General features: G+C 49.1%; 1 protein-coding gene across 1 annotated transcript; it reads left to right on the forward strand.

Annotated features, from left to right (window-relative positions):
- The first annotated feature begins 211 nt into the window (after positions 1–211).
- On the forward strand, positions 212–19,574 carry MMD2 (monocyte to macrophage differentiation associated 2). Its single transcript, XM_007941150.2, has 8 exons — positions 212–240; positions 5,588–5,605; positions 9,597–9,678; positions 11,600–11,760; positions 12,432–12,506; positions 15,249–15,350; positions 15,766–15,835; positions 19,371–19,574. The coding sequence occupies exons 1-8, from the start codon at positions 212–214 to the stop codon at positions 19,572–19,574; spliced, it is 741 nt and encodes a 246-aa protein (XP_007939341.1).
- The last annotated feature ends 1,157 nt before the right edge of the window (positions 19,575–20,731 follow it).

Consider the following 20,731-nt stretch of genomic DNA (forward strand, 5'->3'; position numbering starts at 1 on the left):
AACCACCAGCCTTCTGGTTAGCCAGTCAGGTGCCTTAGGCACTGCGCCACCAAGGCTCCTAATATTTGTCTTAGTGTATAGTATATAGAGGAGGTACTATGCCTTTCTCCACATGAAGAATATTGAAGAAACACTTCCAGATACACCCCAACATCTTTACCGTAATAATGCAGCCATAATAATAATGTTTTGATGATTGATATTACAAACCATGTATGTACCACAAATTTTTGACATAGGGTTGGTTCATAACTATAAGTTGCACTAATTCAGATGTTCGTAACCAACGGGTCTGGCTGTACTTTTTTTCTTAACTTTTTATTGTGCTTTGAGTGAAATTTACAAAGCAGATTCATTCTACACTTAATAATTCAGACATATTTTGTTTTATGACACTGATTACAGTCCCCATAACATAACGGCCTCTTCCCATTTCCTTCCTGTGGTTACCCTTGCCCTGTGTCCTTTATTTTTATTTTTATTGTGATTGGGTGAAAGTTTACACAGCCGATTAATTTTCCACACAGCAGTTCATACACATTTTGTTTCATGACATTGACTCCAATTCCCCACAATGTAACAGCTCTCTTCCCACTTCCTCCCTTTAGTTACCTCTTTCCTGTGCATTCCGGCCTCCTGAGCTGTCTCCCTGTACAAACACTGCCCTTCTATTCTCCCAGGATTGATCGCCCTAAGGAGTTTATCTACCTGATGTAAATGTTCACCCTGTATGTCTATTGTTTGGCTGCAAGCCACAGGGGTGAGTTCCATTCCAGACCTGAAGGGTAACTAGGGGCCATAGTCTCAGGGGTCTAACCAGGCTCTATCAGACCAGCAAACCTGGTAATTTTTTTTTTTTATGATTTTGAGTTTTGTTCCACATTGTTCTCCCACTCTATCCAGGACCTCCTTCACTGACCCTCCTCTGAGTGGTTGACATTGGTAGCCAAGTTGGCTAGAACATTCAAATACATACCCTCCAGGGAACTAAGGGTGGTGACTGAGTCACACCCTCCAGCAAGGTAGGACTCAAGGTCCATCCACCCTAATCCTCCTCATCAACACAGCAGACAACCAGCACTACAGGCCTGGAGGCTAGGGTCTACAGTGCACCACGGAAGAGAGGACCCTGGCTGGAAGGGGTTCGCTGCACTGCTGTGTATTTCTCCCCTTTTTATACTTTATTTAACTTTTTGCTGTTGTTCAGACGTGCACAGCACCACACAGATCCCTTCAACCGTTTCTCCACGTCATTCAGTGACACGGGTGACATCCTTCCAGGTGTTCAGCCACGGTCACTCACGGCCCCTCAAGCCTCTGATCTATCAGTTGTCACTTTGTGTGTTTACAGATAGTTTTACAACCACAACGGTGATAATAATGGCAAAAAAGAAAGAAAGGAAGATAGGGGCCCGGGGTCCCTGTCAGGGACCGGCGGCTCGGCCACTGGCTGAGCAGCTGCTCGGTCGGGCACTGTGTGGGCACTTGAGCCATGTTTGCTCACCATGCCTGCAACATCATCACCTTGTACAGGACGAAGGGGCCCTGGGGGCGCAGCGGTTAAGCAGATCAGTGGGAGAAAGGCCTGGTGATTTGCTAACATAAAGATGACAGCTTAGGAAACCCTGTGGGGCGCTTCTACTCTGTCACACAAGTCACTAGGAGCTGGAATTGACTTGAGGGCACCCAACAGCGGCAACAAAGCAGCATATACTCAAGGACACCTGAGCCCAGAGAGGTTAAGTAATTTCCCCCAGGTCCTACAGCTTCTAAGCGGCCACACGGGGACTTTCACCGGCTGTGTCTGGTTCCGAAGCCTGTACTTCCCTCAGTTCAGGAGGAGAATTCAAAGTTCTCTGAATCCAGAATCCAGGCTTCAGGATCCAGTCTCCGGAGGCCTGGTGTCCTTTGGGAGCCCTCTGCACTGAGCGGAACTCCCCCACCCCCATCGATGATGTCCTGGTGGCGGCTGGTCACCTCAGCTCCCAGGGTTGGTCACAGCATGGCATTCTGTTCTCAGGTGAGGAGGAGGAGCCCACTTCTGTAGTTTAATCAGTGATTGCCGACTGGGAACTGGGAACGGGCAGCTCCCCACAGTCTTGAAGACCTGGCTCTGCTGTAAAGCATCCTAAATACTCTCTCAGCATTTCATCTGTTAAAAACTACTTCCTGCTCCTGACATGGCTGGGAGCTATGGTGGAGCAGTGGGTAAAGTACTCGACTACTAGCCAAAATGTTGGTGGTTTAAACCCAACAGTCATTCTGCGGCAGAAAGATGTGGGTGGCTGTCTGCTTCCACCAAAATTTGTTGTTGTTGTTGTTATGTGCCATGGAGTTGGACCTGAGTCATAGCGATCCCTCCTTGGGTTTCTGAGGTGGTATTACTAAGGAAGTAGATTGCCCAACTGTCCTTCTGAGGAGTGGCTGGTGGGTTTGAACTGCCAGCCTTCTGGTTAGCAGTCAAGTGCCTTAGGCACTACACCACCAGAGCTCCCAATATATATTGATATAGATACAGATGTAGATATATACCCAAGAATATTAGTGGTTACCAAGGGCAGGAGGGAAGGGGAAAGAGGAAGCTTTTGTTTGGGGGGCACTGAGTTTATGCTAATGGTGGTGGGACATTTTGGAAAAGGACAGCAATAATGGTGGCACAACATGAAAAATGTCCTCATGTCCCTGAGCTGTAAATAGGGAAGTTGTTATGTTGGTGAATGTCTTGTGTATATTTTCACCACAAGAAAAGTTAAAAAAAAAAGATTTACAGTCTTGGAAACCCTGGGGTCAGTTCTAGCCTGTCCTGTAGAGGAGCTGTGAGTCGGGATCGACTGGGTGGCAGTGAGTTACGCCATGGATGAGCCTTGAAGACAGATGGAGAGTGAAATAAGCCAGGCACAAAGAACAAACATTATATGTCAGCACAACCTGACCGAGGCAAAAGATGGCACTAAGAACCACACGAGAATAAGGAACAATTTTGGTTAAAGCCACAACATACACAATTTTTCAAAAACAGTAAGAAGAACCAAAAATGTGTGTGTGTTACATAGGCGGATGCGTGTTTATATATGTCTAGCATATGCAGATACAGTGGCCCTTTGTATTCCTTCTGTCTTCCATAGATGTACTATACATATATATGTACTGTACATGTATGGAAGATGGAAGGAATACACAGAGTCACTGTACCAAAAAGAACTGGTCAACATGCGTCCATTTCAGGAGATGGCATATGATCAAGAACCAATGGCACTGAAGGTATTGGTGAAAAACAAGGCTCCAGGAATTGATTGAATAGTAATTAAAATGTTTTTACAAATCGATGCAATGCTAGAAGCATTCGCTCATCTATGCCAAGAAATTTGGAAGACAGCTACCTCGCCAACTGCCTGGAAGAGACCCATATTTGTGCCTATTGCAAAAGAAATTATCCATCAGAATGTGGAAATTATTCAACAATATCATTAATATCACACGTAAGTAAAATTCTGCTGAAGATAATTGAAAAATGCTCACAGCGGTACATTGATAGGGAACTGCCAGAAATTGAAGCTGGATTCAGAAGAGGACGTGGAATGAGGGATATCATTGCTGATGTCAGGTGGTTCTTGGATGAAAGCAGAGAATAGCAGAAAGATATTTACCTGTGTTTTATTGACTATGCTAAAGCATTCCACTATGTGGATCATAACAAATTATGGACAACTTTGTGAAGAATGGGAATCCCGGAACACTTAATTGTGCTCATGTGGGACCTGTACATAGACCAAGAGGCAGTTATTTGAACAGAACAAGGGGATTCCATATGATTTAAAATCAGGAAAGATGTGCATCAAGGTCGTATCCTTTCACCATACTTATTTAATCTGTATGCTGAGCAAATAATCTGAGAAGCTGGACCATATGAAGAAGAACGCGGCATCAGGATTAGAGGAAGACTTATTAACAATCTGTGATATGCAGATGGCACAGCGTTCCTTCCTGAAAGTGAACAGGTCTCGAAGCACTTACTGATGAAGGTCAAAGACTATAGTCTTCAGTATGGCTTAAATCTCAACACAAAGAAAACAGAAGTCGTCACAACTGGACCAATAAGAAATATCATGATAAATGGAGAAAAGATTGAAGTCGGCAAGGATTTCATTTGACTTGGATCCACAATCAGTACCCATCAAACCAGGAGTCAAGAAATCAAACAATTTATTGCATTGGTCAAATCTGCTGCAAAAGACCTCTTTAAAGTGTTGGGAATCAAGCCATGGTCTTGTCAGTTGCCTCATGGGCACATGGAAGCTGGACAAGGAATAAGGAAGATCGAAGAAGAATTGATGCCTGGAAGTATGGTGTTGGTGAGGAATACTGACTGTACCAGAAGAACAAACAAATCCGTCCTGGAGGAAGTACAGCCCGAATGCTCCTTCGAAGTGAGGATGACAAGACCTCGACTCACATTCTTTGGCTGTGTTGTCAGGAGGAATCAATCCTTGGAGAAGGACATCATTGGTGAGGTAGAGGATCAGCAAAAAATAGGATGACCCTCAATGAGATAGATTGACAAGTGGCTGTGACAAGGAGCTCAAACATCGCAGTGATGATGAAGATGGTTCAGGACTGGACAGTGTTTTGTTCCATTGTACACAGGGTTGCTAGGGGTTGGAACTGGCTTGACGGCACCTAACAACAACAGCATAATGATGGTGACAACAGCTTAGAGAGGTGAGCACATGAGAATACAAGGATGAGCGTGTGCAGGGGTTGCTGTACAGAAATGTGTAAACCTGCTTGTGTGTACTGCATATGTATTCATGTATAAGGTGAAGCACACAGGGGCACACCTGTGACGCTGCTAGATGTAGCCAACACCTCATGGGATTGGGTTACCGGGTTTGAGGGCTTAGGACCATAGTCTCAGGGGCAGCTTGGTCAATATCGGTATTACAGAGCTCATATTGATAACATTCTACATCCTAATTGGGTTAAAAGCACCTTGCGAGCGGCCATCTAAGATACAGCTATTGGTCTTGACGTGTCTGGAGTGAAACAGAAAGAAGGAAACCAGAGACTCAAAGAAGATACTAGTCTGCAGGACTAATAGTTTACACGGACTGTGGCTTCACCTGCCTTGAGATCTGTAGACCTAGATGGTACTCGGCCATCACTCCTGACTGTTCTGACCAGGGACACAGTAGATGGTCCCAGATAGAATGAGAAAAAAGTGTAAAACCAAACTCAAATTCCCCAAAGAGGTCAGGATTGCTGGCCCAGTACAGATGAGAGGAACTCCTGAAACTCTTCCTGGGACACCCTTCAAACTTGAAACTCGAACCACTCCTGGAGGTAACCTATCAGCCAAAGGACAGAGTGGTTCATGAAACAGGCAGTGTTACCAGTGAGTACTGTGCTCCTTTAAACGGTCATCTGACTGAGATCTAACATCCTGAAACAAAGGTGAGAAGGTGAGGGGGTGGGCAAGGAAGCTAGATTAATGGAAACAGAACAACCAGAATGGAAATACTGAGAATGCTGAGACACTGTGAAAAGTGAAACCAGTGTCACCAAATAATCTGTATAGAAATGGTTAAAGGAGAACTGAATTTGCAATGTAAATTTTCTCCAGAATCACTATCTATCTATCTTTCTTTCTATGTATGTATCTATCTATCTACCTACCTACCTACCTACCTATCTATCTATCTACCTACCTGTCTATCTATCTAAACTTGATCCAGGAATTTGGGGCAAGATGAGAGAATTGTTATCTGTCTTGGTTACAGTGGTACTCACACAAGTCTGCATTTCCCCAAACTCATAAAACTCTAGCCAACAAAAATGACTGCAAATTTTGCTTAGATTTCCAATTTGTTTTTTAAAAGTTTCTTTTTCAGAGTGGTTTTAGGTTCACAGGAAAGTTGTGCAGGAAGTACAGAGTGTTCCTCTCTCCCCCTCCCCACTGCTCACTGTTCATGCGTTGACTTCTTGCGGTCCGGTGATACGTTAATTGCAACCTGATGAACCAATAGTGAAGTGTTGTTATTAACGACAGTCCATGGTTGACATCAGAGCTCTGGTGGCATAGTGCCTAAGACATTTGAGTGCTGACCAGAAGATTGGCGGTTCAAACCCACCAGCCACTCCTCAGAAGGAAGATTGGGCAATCTACTTCCGTTAAGATTTACCGCCTCGGAAACCCAAGGAGGGGTCACTATCAGTCAGAATCTACTCAATGACAGTGAGTTGGGTTTTTTTTTTGTTTTTCATAGTTGACATCAGGGTTCACTGTGTTGTACTGTCCTACTCATTTTGAGAAATCATTAATGCCATGTGTCTACCGTTTAGTGTGTGCCAAGATTTTATGCTTTTTATTAAAAAAGAAAAATCATGTTAAATATGTGTCAGAAGCCCTAGTGACTCAGTGGTTAAGTGCTCAGTTGTGCAGCGAAAGGTCAGTTGTCCAAAATACCCAGCAGGTCCACGAGAGGGAAGACCTATGATCTGCTCCCCTAAGATCACAGCCTGGGAATCCATACAGGGCCGTCCTGCTCTGTCGCACGGGGTCTCTGAGTCGGAATCCACTCCTTGGTGCCCAACGACAAACATACATACGTAACAAAACATTTGCTGTTTCACCATTCTTCAATTCAGTGACATTGATTATGTTGTTTGATTAATAAATTATGTTGTTCAACCACCACTAGTCTCTGTTCCCAAATTTTTCCATCTCTCTGAACAGAAGAAGCTCAGTGTTGCGACTGTATGCCAATTAAAAAATGGAAAAAAAATGGAATTCATTGTCCTCTTAAAATGCCTGACTCGAGGTTCAGGCCCTAAGGGGTTAAAGGGCCAGTGCTCAGTTCCTTGGGGTTGTGGGAATTCTCTTTCTTGGGCCGGTTGTTCCTGGCCCCCCTGCGCCTGCCTGCCAGCCTCTTTCTCTCTCTTGCATTCAGTGGCTGCAGCTCCGGTGAGAGACAAGGAAAGTTTTGTGGACTGCAGAAATAAAGGAATAACTGCTGGTCCAGGGTCGCTATGGCAACTGTGACATCACACCCACCCAGCCAGTACATGTTAAAAGAGAAGAAAGAGCATCCAGGGAGGAGGGCCAGGTCACAGGTGGGAGAGGGCTGCCCCCAGCCAGCGATGCAGAGCAGGAATTATCATCCAGCCGTGGAGCACTTAGGGGCCCCATCTACGGACATTAACCTAAGTGCGCTTTTGGGCCCAGAAATTGCATTTTTAGGAACTGGTTAAAACATACACATCTGGTGGTGCAAAGAATTAACATTCTTGGCAGCTAACCAAAAGGTTGGTGGTTCAAATCTACTCAGGGAGGCCTCAGAAGAAAGACTTGGTGATCTCCTTCCGAGAAATCAGCCATGAAAAACTCTGTGGAGCCCGTCCTGCTCTGACCCACGGGGGGCGCTGAGTCAGAGTCGACTCAATGCTAAGTCTAAAACCCGCCCTGTTAACCACTCAAATGTACAATTGGGCGACATCAATCCCATTCACCGTGCTGTGAACCATCATTGCCGTTCAATTCCAGAACCTTCTCATTACCCCAAATCAAAACCGTATCCATCAGGCATGAACCCCCTACTCCCCTGAGCCCTTGCCCACAGCACCACTAATCTACTTTCTGCCTCTGCTTCTACATGTTTCACGTAAGTGGGATCACACGGTATTTGTCCTTTCGTATCTGACTTCTGTCACTCAGCGTCACAAGGTCAGGGTTCATCCATGTCGTAGCTTTGTTAGAACTTCATTTCTCTTCATGGTGGTGTAATAGTCCATTAGGAGCTCTGGTAGCGTCGTGCCTAAGGCACTTGACTGCTAACCAGAAGGTTGATGGTTCAAACCCACCAGCCACTCCTCGGAAGGAAGGTTGGGCAATCTACTTCTGTAGTGATACCGCCTCGGAAACCCAAGGAGGGATTGCTATGAGTCAGGGCCGACTCGACGGCCTGACTCGACGGCACACAACAACAACAACACTAGTCCATTGGGTGGATGGCCACGTTGTGTGTGTCCAGTCGTCTGCCAGTGGACACTTGGCTGGTGCCACCTTTGGGCCGCTGTGGCCAGTGCTGCTGTGAACACTGGTACACGTGCATCTGTTTGTCTTCCTTCTTTCAAAGTAGTTTTCATCTTTAAAGAAGAAAGTCACCTCTCTGTGTCTCTGTGGATCTGTGTCCAGTGGAAATGAGTATATATGTCACCAAAAGACACGCATTCGAATGTTTGTAGAGTTCCTCATCGTAGCCCCAAGCCAGAAACAACCCAAATGCCCCACAGCAGGTTGGATAGATGTTGTTAGATGTTGTGGAGTTCGGCTCCCACTCATACCAACCCCGTGTACAACAGAAGGAAACACTGCCCGGTCCTGTGTCAGCCTCACAGTCCTTGCTATACCTGAGCCCATCGTTGCAGCCACTCTGAGAATCCATCTCGTTGAAGGTCTTCCCCTTTTCAGTGACCTTCTACTTTACCGAGCATGACAGATAGATCGTTGCATGTTCATCTGACAGAATACGCAGTGGACTGCAACCAAACAGCCGCTGATACATCCAGCCACGTGGAGGAACCTCACAGAGACCGTGCTGGGTAAATGAGCTAGCCACAGAGGAGTGCTTGCTCCAGGACAGCTCAGAAGCAGCCTACCTGCCCCACAATGACGGTGTCAGATGGTGGCTTCCTTGGGGGACAGGTACTGACTGGAGGTGCACAAGAGAACCTTCTGGAAATGAGCTCTCCTTTGGTCTGAGTGGGGGCTATGTGGCTGGATGCATAGGGAGAAGTTGGTTGTGCTGACACTTGGTGAACTATGTGTAAGTTATATTTAAGTGAAAGATAGGAAAGGAGGAGAAGGCTGCACCCCACTATTTAACAATGTTTCACAATGTCACACTGGGGCTAAGGTTCTGAATATCACATCCTACAAAACTATTCAATTATCATCTGCTTGTGGCATATTAGGTTTATGTTAATGGTGTTGGAATACAGGTAGACCTTGGACCACCACAAAAAAGCGATTATTGCAATAAAATGGTCGCATGAATTTTTGGTTTCCTGGTACATGTGACAGTTATGCTAACTCGATACTGTGGTCTATGAGTGTGCAATCGCGTGATGAGAGAGTTCGAAGTATTGTGAGAATGACCCTGAAGGGACACACAGTCGCAAAGCGAGCACGTGCTGTTGGAAAAATGGCGCCCATAGACGGACTTGACACAGGGTTGCCACAAGCTCCACATTTGTAAATGACACCATATCTGCAGAGCACAGTAAAACGAGGTCTTGCCTGAGCCTCGGAAGAGGATAGTGATAACAGAGGCTCAGTGTGAAAAACGTTGTCCATGTTGTTGATGGTCGGTGTGGAAATTGGATTGGTGAAGGTTTGGGTGTGTATAATTTCACCACACACACAAAAAACAAAAACTCAATTATCAGGAAAAAACAGAGCGTATGTGTATGTGTGTGTGTGTGTGTGTCTTGCACAAGCAGGGGCGACCCCATGGCTGGTCACCCTCCCGGGAATTCTGTGACCGCAGCTGCCCTGGGCTTCCCCAGCTGAGCTTCTGGGAATTCCACTCTTCTTCTAGGTTCATGAACCACCGGGTCCCTGCCCACAAGAGGTACCAGCCCACGGAGTACGAACATGCGGCCAACTGTGCCACCCATGCCGTGAGTCAGCACTCGGGGAAGTGCGGACGCTGAGGGAGGAGGTGGGGGATGACACTTCCAGGTGGGGGTAGGGAAGGCAGCCTCCCCTACGTGGCCCTCAGAACAGCGAACAGGGTCTCAAGGGAAAGCTGTTTGGGTAAATTGGAGTGTGGTGTCTCTCTTTTGCTCTAAGAACCTTCCATGGCTCCCTAGTACCTAGTGCTACATCCAGACACTGGGTCAGGTCGGAGCCTGTAAGCCAGCCCCACCTCCCACCGCAGCACTGGTCCCCAGGCTCCTGCTGCTCAGAACCACTCCCTGCTTCCTGAGGGGAGAGCGGGCTCCGTGCCTTTCCACACACTGTTCCCGCTGCCTGGCATACCTGCCGTCTCCACCTCGGCCCACCCAGAACCCTCTCCATTAAAATACACCAGCTGTGTGGAATCGATTCCAACTCGTGGTGTCCCCGTGAGTCAGAGCAGAACTGTGCTCCGTGGGGTTTGGGGCGGCTGATGTCTCAGAAGATCACCAGGCCTTTCCGAGGCATCTCCGAGCAGATTCGAACCTCCAGGCTTTCGCCGGCAGCCCAGGGCGTTAACCGTTTGCCCCACCCTTGCTTAAATGTCTCCCACAAGCCTTCCCATACACCCAGATGCTGGTGCCCGCAGGCACCCGACTCTCATTAGCCTGCACTCTGTGAGCCGGGCGTGTGCCAGTCCACGCCTCTGCACTTAGCAAACGTTTCCTGGTGTCTGAACTGCAGAGGGGCGCTTACGCAGCCTCGCTGCGGGCGATGGGCTCCTGGGGTGTCAGGAAGCAGCTGGCACACTGAGGCTGGCTTCCGACGGGGCTGGTGGAGGTGATGGAGTGAACCCCCGGTGCTGCCTCCTTCTCTTAGACCCCAGGGGTCCATATGTGCTCGCCTGCTGCAAGCCCAGGCCTCCAGAGACAGGCAGCAGATGACATAACCAGGACTGGCTGGAGCTGATTAGCACCTAGCGTGCGGCCTGGGTGGGGCAAATGGTTTGCACACCACCACTAGCCTAAAGGTTGGTGGTTCGAACCCACCCAGTGGCACCATGGAAGACGGGCCAGGCAGTCTACCTCTGTAAAGACAACAGCCAAGCAAATCTTATGGAGCAGTTGTACTGTACAAAATGCAGGGTCGCCAGGAGTCCGACTTGACCCATGACGATGGGTTTGTTAGTGTGCGCCCGTGGGGGCAGTGGTGGTGGGATTCCTGGCTTCCGTGGGAGACCCGGGTTCGATTCTGACCTGAGACACCTCATACGCAGCCCCACCTGGCTGTCGGCGGAGGCTTCCGTGTTGCTCGGATGCTGGACAGGTTTCAGCGGAGCTTCCTGACTGGGACAGACTAGGTTGAAAGGCCTGGAGATTTGCGGAAACCCTGGGGGTCCCAAGGGTCCGACCCAGCACGGATCATGGGACGGTGCAGCGCCGGGTGGTGCTCTGTCCTGTTGCGCGTGGGGTTGCCTTGATTTGGGGGCCAACTCAGTGGCAGCTGAGAACAGCAAAGGAAACAGGGTTTTGTTTCTTAGCCTTTTTGCCAATTTCTTTAATGTCGGATATAATGAAAGACAGCTGGCATCTCTTAACCGACTTTTGCGTTCAATCTGTTTGGGCCACAAAACTTTAAAAAGTTCAATTTCTCCATGTCTCTGGCCACTTTTCAAGTGCTCAGTATCCACGTGGCTACCATACTGGACAGGAAGATCTAGAACCTTCTATCATGGCAGGAAGTTCTGCTGGAAGGCACTGGGTTAGAGGAAGGAAAGGAAGGTGGGGATGTGCGGGGCTCTGTGAGCATGTGTGTGCGTTTGCACGCACACACACACGTGGACACACACATGCACTCACAGACACGCACACGCACACGCTCTCGGCTGGGACCCTGCAGCACCTGTTCCCGCTCCCATTCCAGTTCTGGATCATTCCCAGCATCCTCGGCAGCTCCAACCTCTACTTCCTGTCAGACGACGACTGGGAAACCATGTCAGCCTGGATCTATGGCTTTGGCCTCTGTGGCCTCTTTGTGGTCTCCACCGTGTTCCACACCGTCTCCTGGAAGAAGAGTCACCTCAGGTACCACCTGTGTAGCCCACAGGAGGGGGAGCACGCCGGCTGGAGGGACTACAGTGGGCCGAGGGATGAGGACGTGTTCAACTGAGCACAGGGGCTCAGGGTGGCATGACCCTTGTGCTATCTTTGGGAGAGGATCAAGCTCCCGCTTGGTGTGGGCTGGGGTTGGGGCTCACCTGGGCAGAGCCCTGGACCTGTAGGTCCCTGGGTGACCCCGACGGTTTATGCTCAGTGACTAATTGAAGGTCCGTGGCTCCGATCCCCCTGGGGTGCTGCTGAAGGAAGGCCTGGTGATCTGTTTCCAGCAGGATCACGGCCTAGAGAACCCCTGGAGCACAGTTCTCCAACCAACAGCAGGACCCACAGTCGCTCACAAACGTGGCGCAGCTAGTGCTCTCGGCTAGTAACTGAGAGGGTGCCAGTTCACGTCCACCAGAGGGGCCTGGCAATCTGTCTCTGAAGGGCAGCCATTGGAAACCCTGCAGAGCGCAGGCCTGTTCTGCACACGTGCGGTGGGGGTTCTGGTTTTCGTCACCTGTGGGCAGGGACACCAAGGCCGGATGGCTGATGGAGGCACGGACTCCGAGCCCCGCCCACCCTCCGGGCCTGTGTGGGTCCAGGGCCCAGCCCAACCTTGCTGCCCAGGGCTGTAACTGCTGGCCTTTCGGCCCTAGGATGGTGGAGCACTGCCTGCACATGTCCGACCGGATGGTCATCTACTTCTTCATCGCGGCCTCCTACACACCCTGGTGAGTGTGAGCGGCCCCCTCAGGCCTTTATTCTAATGCATTTTATACTTGGGTGGGGACATAGCCACTTGCACAAAGGGTGAAGGTGTAAGGGTTCCCTCCATTGGCCCTACCCAAGGCCACTGCTAATTAGTTTCTTGTGTATGCTTCCAAATTCGTTCATTTCTGTATCTATCCACCCATCCATCTATCTATGTAATCTGTCTACCTGTCTACCTACCGGGGGGAGCTCTCTGGTAGCGTAGTGCCTAAGGCACTTGACTGCTAACCAGAAGGCTGGTGGTTCAAACCCACCAGCCACTCCTCGGAAGGAAGGTTGGGCAATCTACTTCTGTAGTGATACTGCCTTGGACACCCGAGGAGGGGTTGCTATGAGTCAGGTCCAACTCAACCACACATAACAAAAACAATCTACCTACCCACCCACCCACCTACCTACCTACTTACCTACCTACCTATCTCTCTCTTTATTTATTTTAGTGAGTAGTGCAAGAAGTTTGCATTCACCTACTGACCTAAAGGTTGTCCGTTTAAACCTGACCAATGGTGCCCTGTAAGAAAGGGCAGACAATCTGGTTCCATAAAAATTACAGACAAGACAGTTCTTGGGGCAGTTCTACTCATTTAGCCCATGGGGTTGCCATGAATCAGAATCGACTCCACGGCAACAGGTTTTTTTTTCTTATATACATACATATATAAATACAAAAGGAAATAACATGCGTTGATGTGATGATATACATCTATAAAATATTTATATTAAATATGTATTTACATATATAGTCGGTTCTCAGTATCCACGGTAGTTATGGAAACCAGTTCCTGGAGAGGGACATCATGCTTGGTGAAGCAGAGGTCAGCAAAAAAAGGACAACCTTCAGCAAGGTAGATTGACATAGTGGCTGCAACAGTGGGTTCAAACATAGCGCCCCTGGAGGACAGAGTGGAACTGCCCACAGGGTCTCCAAGGCTGTCAATCTTCACGGAACCAAAGCCCAAACCACACCCACTGCCTGGAGTCCATTCTGACCCACAGCACCCCTAGAGGACAGAGTGGAACTGCCCACAGGGTCTCCAAGGCTGTCAGTCTTCACAGAAGCAAGCCCAAACCACACCCACTGCCCTTCAGCACTGCATCAGGGGCCGCGGCAGACAGCAAAATCACCCAGAAAAGCACACAAAAGCCAAAACAGGTTACAGAGCAGACCGTGAACAGAACCCTTGTTTGCAGTAAGAGAGCTGAAGCGGAAATACCGAGCTTCACCTTGTTCCGCCTCAGCCCGCAGCGGCGTGGCAGTGACTTGAACTGTTCGTCACTCCACATGACCACAGAGGTGCCGCTGGTGTTGATTTGGGGCTTACAAATAAATATGGAATCCAAAAATAGTGAGTGACTGTATATACAAAGGGAGCTCTGGTGGCATAGTGCTTAAGGCATTTGACTGCTAACCAGAAGGCTGGCGGTTCAAATCCACCAGCCACTCCTCAGAAGGAAGATGGGGCAATCTACTTCCCTAGTGATTGTTGTTGTTGTTATGTGCCGTCGAGTGGGCCCCGACTCATAAGACCCCTCCTCCTTGGGTTGCGGAGGCAGCATCACTACGGAAGTAGATTGCCCAACCTTCCTTCCGAGGAGTGGCAGTGTCCTCCCAGGGAGGCGTGCTCTGAGGCCAAGATGGCCTTGGAAAACCAAGAAGGGGTTGCTATGAATCAGATCCAACTCCACAGCAGTGAATTTGGGTTGTTTTTCTTTTTGTATATACAAGAAGGAGCTCTGGTGGCACAGTGGTTAAAGCATTCGGCTGCTAACCAAAACTTTGGTGATTCGAACCCACCAGCCGATCCATGGGAGAAAGATGAGGCACTCCGCTTCCGTAGAGATTTATGGAAACCCTATGGGGCAGTTCTACTCTGCCCTTGAAGGTTGCTATAAGTTAGATATGATCCTATGGCAATGGGCTTTTTGTTTTGCTTTTTTAAATACATCCCAGTGCTGTGTTTTGCATCTTTGCTGGTCCCTCTTTTTGTTCCAAACAGCCTTTCTCAGATAACTCGTGGAGTTGGAGTTACTGGTCACAGGGTGTCTTAACCTGGCAAGACTGTAACCAAAAGTACCACACGGGGGGGGGGTGGTGGTCTCGGGAACAGGAACTTATTTTCTCACAGTCTTGGAGCCAAAAGGCCAAATCAGGGTCCTGGCCTTCTGTGGGCCTCTTCCCTAGTGGCTGGGCACCATCGGCCATCAGTGGAGTCCATGGCATCTGCCCCTCTCCCGCCCCTGTGAGTCTGTGTCAAATCTGCTCTTTTTATAATTTCTGGCGTGGGGTGGGACTCACCGACACTGCTGCGTCCTCATTAACACTACAAAACCAAGCCCCCATTTCCAAACAAGCCTATCCTGACCCAGGTCTCAGCCCATAACCCAGGGTAGACGGGTTTGATGGATTCTGCCAAATCGCCCTCAAAAAAGGTGTGACCAGTTCACACCCCACTCGCTGGAGACGCCTCCCCGTCCTGCTCACACACGTCAGTTTTACTGACTTTCCTCGAGTAACTGCTCAGTGTTTCAGTTTGCCCATTGCTCTCTCTGTCTCTCCACACGTCTTCCCATGAAAGCCTGTGTCCTACCAGGAGATCCACATGGGCCAGGATTTCTCTGGGTCACTTTTCCTGATGGGCCAGCCATCGAGGGTGGGGTCCCTGTGGACCCACCTCAGGCTGGGCCCTCGCTCTCTCTCCTAGGCTAAATCTTCGGGAGCTGGGCCCCTGGGCCGCCCACATGCGCTGGCTGGTCTGGATTATGGCCTCTGTGGGCACCGTCTATGTCTTCTTCTTTCATGAGCGGTAAGCCAGGCTGTGGGCCCCAGGTGGGCAGGGTGCCCCTGGAGAGAGTTCATAGGATGAGACCCCAGGGTGACAGCTATGTCTGGCCTCCCAGTGTCCAAGCCTATGGATGGTCCCACAGCCAACAGAGCCGATCTGAAGAGCTTTCTAAGATGACATCGTAAGTTCCTAGATCAGTGTCACCTGTGTGCCAGGTAGGCTGCCACTCTTGTCTAAGCTTGTGTCTTAGGCTCCTTTAGAGAAACACACAGGTGGTAAGACAGAGCGATACCTGCCAGCTGGGTGAAATGTGAGCCATGGGGCGCCAGACAGAGGGAAGGGTCCTTTCTTCTCACTCCTCAGAAACGGGGAGCTGAACGCTGCTTCCTCCCAGGGAGGCGTGCTCTGAGGCCAAGATGGCGTGTCTTCCTGCCAGGTACAAAGTCCTGGAGTTGCTGTGCTACGTCGTGATGGGATTTTTCCCAGCCCTGGTCATCCTTTCAATGGTAAGTTCCACGCCCCTAGCATCAAGTCTCACCCTTTCCTTGGCAGGCGGGGAAGCTGAGGCCCAGAGGGGCAGCGTGACTTGCCAAAAGAGGCAGAAGATCGTGGGGTTAATGCCAATGGCTCTTGAGTTAGACGGCCTGCCTTGTCCACCGTTACTCTCTGCCTAAGCTTGAGTGGGAGTCCTGGGTCTGTCAAACTGTGATACACACACAATGCCTATTCTGCATATTTAAATACATAACATACATGGAGATAGGGTGGCATAGTGGATAAGGCATTTGGTTGCTAACCAGAAGGTTGGCAGTTCAAACCCACCAGTCGCTCTGTGGCAGGTTGTTGTTGTTGTTGTTACGTGCCGTCGAGTCGGCCCCGACTCATAGCGACCCCTCCTTGGGTTTCCGAGGCAGTATCACTACGGAAGTAGGATTGCCCAACCTTCCTTCCGAGGAGTGGTTGGTGGGTTTGAACCGCCAGCCTTCTGGTTAACAGTCAAGTGCTTTTAGCCACTATGCTACCAGAGCTTCTGTGGCAGGAAGATGGGGCAATCTACTTGCATAAAGATTTATTGCCTCGGGAACCCAGTGGGGTCGCTATGAGTCAGAATTGACTTGATGGCAGTGAGTTTTTATATATATATATATGAAATGTATATGTGGGATACTTTTTTAAAATAATATTTTATTGTATTTTTAGTGAAGGTTTGCATAGCAGTTTGGGATCCCATTCAACAATTTCTCCACAAGTTGTTCAATAACGTTGGTTACATTCCTCACAAGGCATGAGCATTCTCATTACTTCCACTCTGGTTGTCCTGTTGCCATTCATCTAGTTTCCCTGTGCCCTTAGCTTCTCATGTTTGCTTTAATTATTGACTGCTTGCTTATATGTGCCTCCCAAAACAAACCCACTACCATTGAGTTGATTCCAACTCAGAGTGACCTTACAGGATAGAGTAGAACTGACCCATAGGTCTCCAAGGCTGTCGATCTTTACAGAAGCAGACTGCCTCATCTTTCTCCCACAGAGAGGCTGGTGGTTTGAACCACCGACCTTTTGGTTAGCAGCCAAATGCTTTAACCACTGCATCACCAAAGCTCCTCCTGGTTATACATAAACTCACTGCCATCGAGTCGATTTCGACTCACTGTGACCCCCTTTGGGTTTCCGAGGCAGTAAATCTTTACGGAAGTAGATTGCCTGGTCTGCCTTTCATGGAGTGGCTGGTGGGTTTGAACTTCCAACCTTCCGGTTAGCAGTCTAATGCCTTAGGCACTACGCCACCAGAGCTCCTTGGTTATATATAGTAAATGTATATTTAAATACATGCTCATTGCAAAAAATAAGTCCAGTATGGAAACATATAAAAGGGTGGAAACCCTCCTTTAATCCCCCCAATACCACACCACAACCACAATCACCATTCATTGTTCATTGTGTACTGTGTCAGTTTTTACTTATATGTGAATGTATGTGGCTGTGCAGACATACGTTGGCTTTACAAAAACAAGGTCATGCAACACGCTTCTCTCAGTCACCCCTGTGCTGTGGACATTTTTCCAATGAGAGTCACTGGGGGGTACCTGCCTCGTGGGCTGTGTGGAGATGACACTGGCGGACTCATGTGAGGCACTCGATAGGTTGCCTGCCTGCTGTACAGTGAGTGCTGAAACATGTTGGTGTTACTACTGTTGAGTGCATCGTCATGGCTGCTGCCAACCCACCTCACTGGCCTCTCCCAAACTTGATGTCCTTTCGGACGTAAGCTCACCAGCGGGTCCTGAAGGAGGCACAGGACTGGTCAGCATTTCCTTCCTATTGTGTATAAGGGGGCTGTGAGTTGGAGCTGACAGGACAGCAACTAACACCGTTATTAATGTTACTGTGTCCTTAACATCCAACGGCAGTCCTCCTGGGGACTGAGTAAGACGTTGAGCATACGCACAATGAAATACTATCCAAAGATCCAGAGAGGAAGGTGGATCTGTATGTGGAAGGGCTTCCAAGAGACTTCATTTCACGGCTGGAACTCTGGCACAGTGATTAAAGCATTTGGCTGCTAACCAGAACGTTGGTGGTTTGAACCCACCAGCTGCTCTGTGGGAGAAAGATGAGGCAGTTGCCTTCCTTAAAGATAGATTACAGCCTTGGAAACCCTGTGGGGCAGTTCCACTCTGTCCTCTAGGGGCGCTGCGGGTCAGAATGGACTACAGGCAGTGGGTGTGGTTTGATCTTTGCTTCTGTGAAGATTGACAGCCTGGGAGACCTTGTGGGGCAGTTCCACTCTGTCCTCTAGGGGTGCTGTGGGTCAGAATGGACTCCACGGCAGTGGGTGTGGTTTGATCTTTGCTTCTGTGAAGATTGACAGCCTGGGAGACCTTGTGGGGCAGTTCCACTCTGTCCTCTAGGGATGCTGTGGGTCCTAATCAACTCCAGGGCAGTGGGTATGGTTTGGGCTTCGCTTCTGTAAAGATTGACAGCCTTGGAGACCTGTGGGACAGTTCCACTCTGTCCTCTAGGGGCGCTGTGTGTTGGCATCAACTCGATGGTGGTGGGTTTTATTTTATGAAAAATCGAACTGCAGAATGCATGAGCCTAGTCATCTAAAAATGATTAGCTTCTACCCAAATCACAATAAAAAGTTAAAAAATAATCGTAATAAATTCAAGTTTAAAAAATTAAACAAGATCCTCTAACAAAGTCAAGGAATGTATCCAACATTAATGACAATAAGTAGTGATGATGGAAGATACATATTCCCAGAACTAGATCCCTTTCTTAGGAAGAGACCACTTGCCGAGTGGGCACTGCTATTAATCCCTCCTGTTAGCATTCAATGGGCAGCCACCAGTTAACTAGATCTCTGCAAGTACCTAAGACTTTTATCTCATTCAATTAATATTTCCTGAGCACCTGCTGCGTGCCACGCACTAATGACTATGACACTGTGACACCAGACACCTTCCTGGTCCTTCTGGAGCTGATTATATCATGAGAGCCAGACTTAAGAAAAAAGTTCCTATGTGTGTATCCGTACATACGCAGGGTATGCTGTGTATTTTAAGTGTATAGGAAATTTCTGGAAGGATAATGAAAAACCACTGTTAATGGCAGTTACCTTTGGGAGGTGGATGGAGGGAGTTGGAGGAGGCTGGCAGACTCCTTCCTGCTTAATTCTCACCCTTTCTGCTCAAGTTCTTACCAAAATCCACTCAAATGTTAAGAGTGGTTGTCTCTGCAAGACGAGATTACTACTTTCACCTTACTACTTTTTGTTAGTTTTCTCTAATTTTTTTTTTGAGGGGGCATGTATTACTTTTTAGAAAAGATATGAAGCTACAATTCTCTGAGGTTTTGATAAAAATGTTTTCTAGTGAGAATGAATTTGGGGGGAATTGGCAACATTCCGACGTTGGGACTCGCCATCTGGGACTCCGGGATGGTTCGCCACCCACATCTGTACAGTTTAGCGTGGGTGGTGGGGGGATGGCCGGGTTGCTCTTCTCATGTGCACCCCACCCTTGTTCTTGCCGACAGCCCAACACCGAAGGGATCTGGGAGCTGGTGACCGGAGGGCTCTTCTACTGCTTGGGCATGGTGTTCTTCAAGAGTGACGGCAGGATCCCCTTTGCCCACGCCATCTGGCATTTGTTTGTGGCATTTGGTGCTGGTACCCACTACTATGCCATCTGGACATACCTCTATCTGCCCAGCACCCTGCAGGCCAAGGTGTCCAAATGAGGGGTCCGGACTCCATGGTGCATTGGGACTCTTGGAGCAGAACAGCATGGAAAGTGCTTCTGAGAACTTTGGTCCATACCACAGTGCCCATGCCTGCCTGCCCTCCCATGGGCAGAGCTATTTATGGGTCCGAGTTTACTTCTGGTGACAGCCAGCCAGACTGTCCCTCTGGTCCCAGGAGAGAAAGCAGACATTTAGAAGAGAAATTAACCCTGTAATTTGTTTCTGTTTTAGACAACTGTTTTGTAATACAGCCAACATTAACATCTTCAGAAAGGGGACCGGGCACTGTCTTGGCAAATTGAGGACAGATGAGCCAATATTTGGTTCTTGAGGTCCTGAGAAATCAGGCGAGGAGCCTGCTGGGTTGTTTGCACTTGGCTGGTCAGGGTCTCCTCTGGCTAGAGGTTGTCCCCTGTTTAGGGAAAGCCATCCACCTGGTTGATCAGGGTTGGGGGATATCTGTGACCATGGAAGACATTACCAATCAAGTGCAGCATCACTTCTGTGGTTTCAGAATGCTTTTCCACATAGGGCTCCAGGCAGACCGTACCAGACGATTTGGTCGTGAGGGAACCTCATTGTCTTTCCTGCCGTGGTGGGCTTAGAAGTGAGCAGACCAGTTAAATGTCTGCGCGTGGGGGACCGCTCTCATCCCCCTCCTGACACCTTCTCTTCTCGCTCCCCTTTCCCTTTTGGGGAAGCCCTTGGTGTGGGGCAGTTTGAAGGAGACCAGGGCACCCACTCCCACCACCCCCTGTGGTTCTGCTCCTCCGTGGCTGGTCCTCAGTCCAGGGGAGAAGTGAGCAGCTGGGAATGGCAGCTTTACTTGGCCATTTCTTCTCAGCCCGAGAAGTCCAGAGAAATCGTGACAGCACTCCCAAAGAGGGGGCAAGAAGGTCCCTGGGAACGTGCTCACTTGTTCCATGTTTAGGGCTGGTGATGCTGACATTGCATTCTCCCTGGGGGCCAGTCAGCTCACCAAGGCCACTTGCTTTCCCAGTCTTTCCCTCTGGCGGGGAGAGGGAAGGTCTTAGCCACACTTGAACAGGGATCTGAGCAGAGTGTCGGGGTACCCCCAAGCTTGAAGTCCCCCGTAGCACAACAGTCAGGTTTCTTTCAGGGGTGTGGGTCGTGGGAGAGGGGGCTGTCCTCCT

Source organism: Orycteropus afer, unplaced genomic scaffold, assembly GCF_000298275.1.
Source record: "Orycteropus afer afer isolate SDZICR_OR568_19922 unplaced genomic scaffold, OryAfe1.0 scaffold00006, whole genome shotgun sequence".
Classification (NCBI taxonomy): Eukaryota; Metazoa; Chordata; class Mammalia; order Tubulidentata; family Orycteropodidae; genus Orycteropus; species Orycteropus afer.

Bases quoted from the DNA above. Each gene is read 5' to 3' on its own strand.
- MMD2 (XM_007941150.2), top strand. From the start codon at position 212: ATGTATGTACCACAAATTTTTGACATAGG. The intron at 15,351-15,765 runs GTAAGCCAGGCT...TCTTCCTGCCAG, and splicing joins GTCTTCTTCTTTCATGAGCG to GTACAAAGTCCTGGAGTTGC. The intron at 15,836-19,370 runs GTAAGTTCCACG...TCTTGCCGACAG, and splicing joins CCCTGGTCATCCTTTCAATG to CCCAACACCGAAGGGATCTG.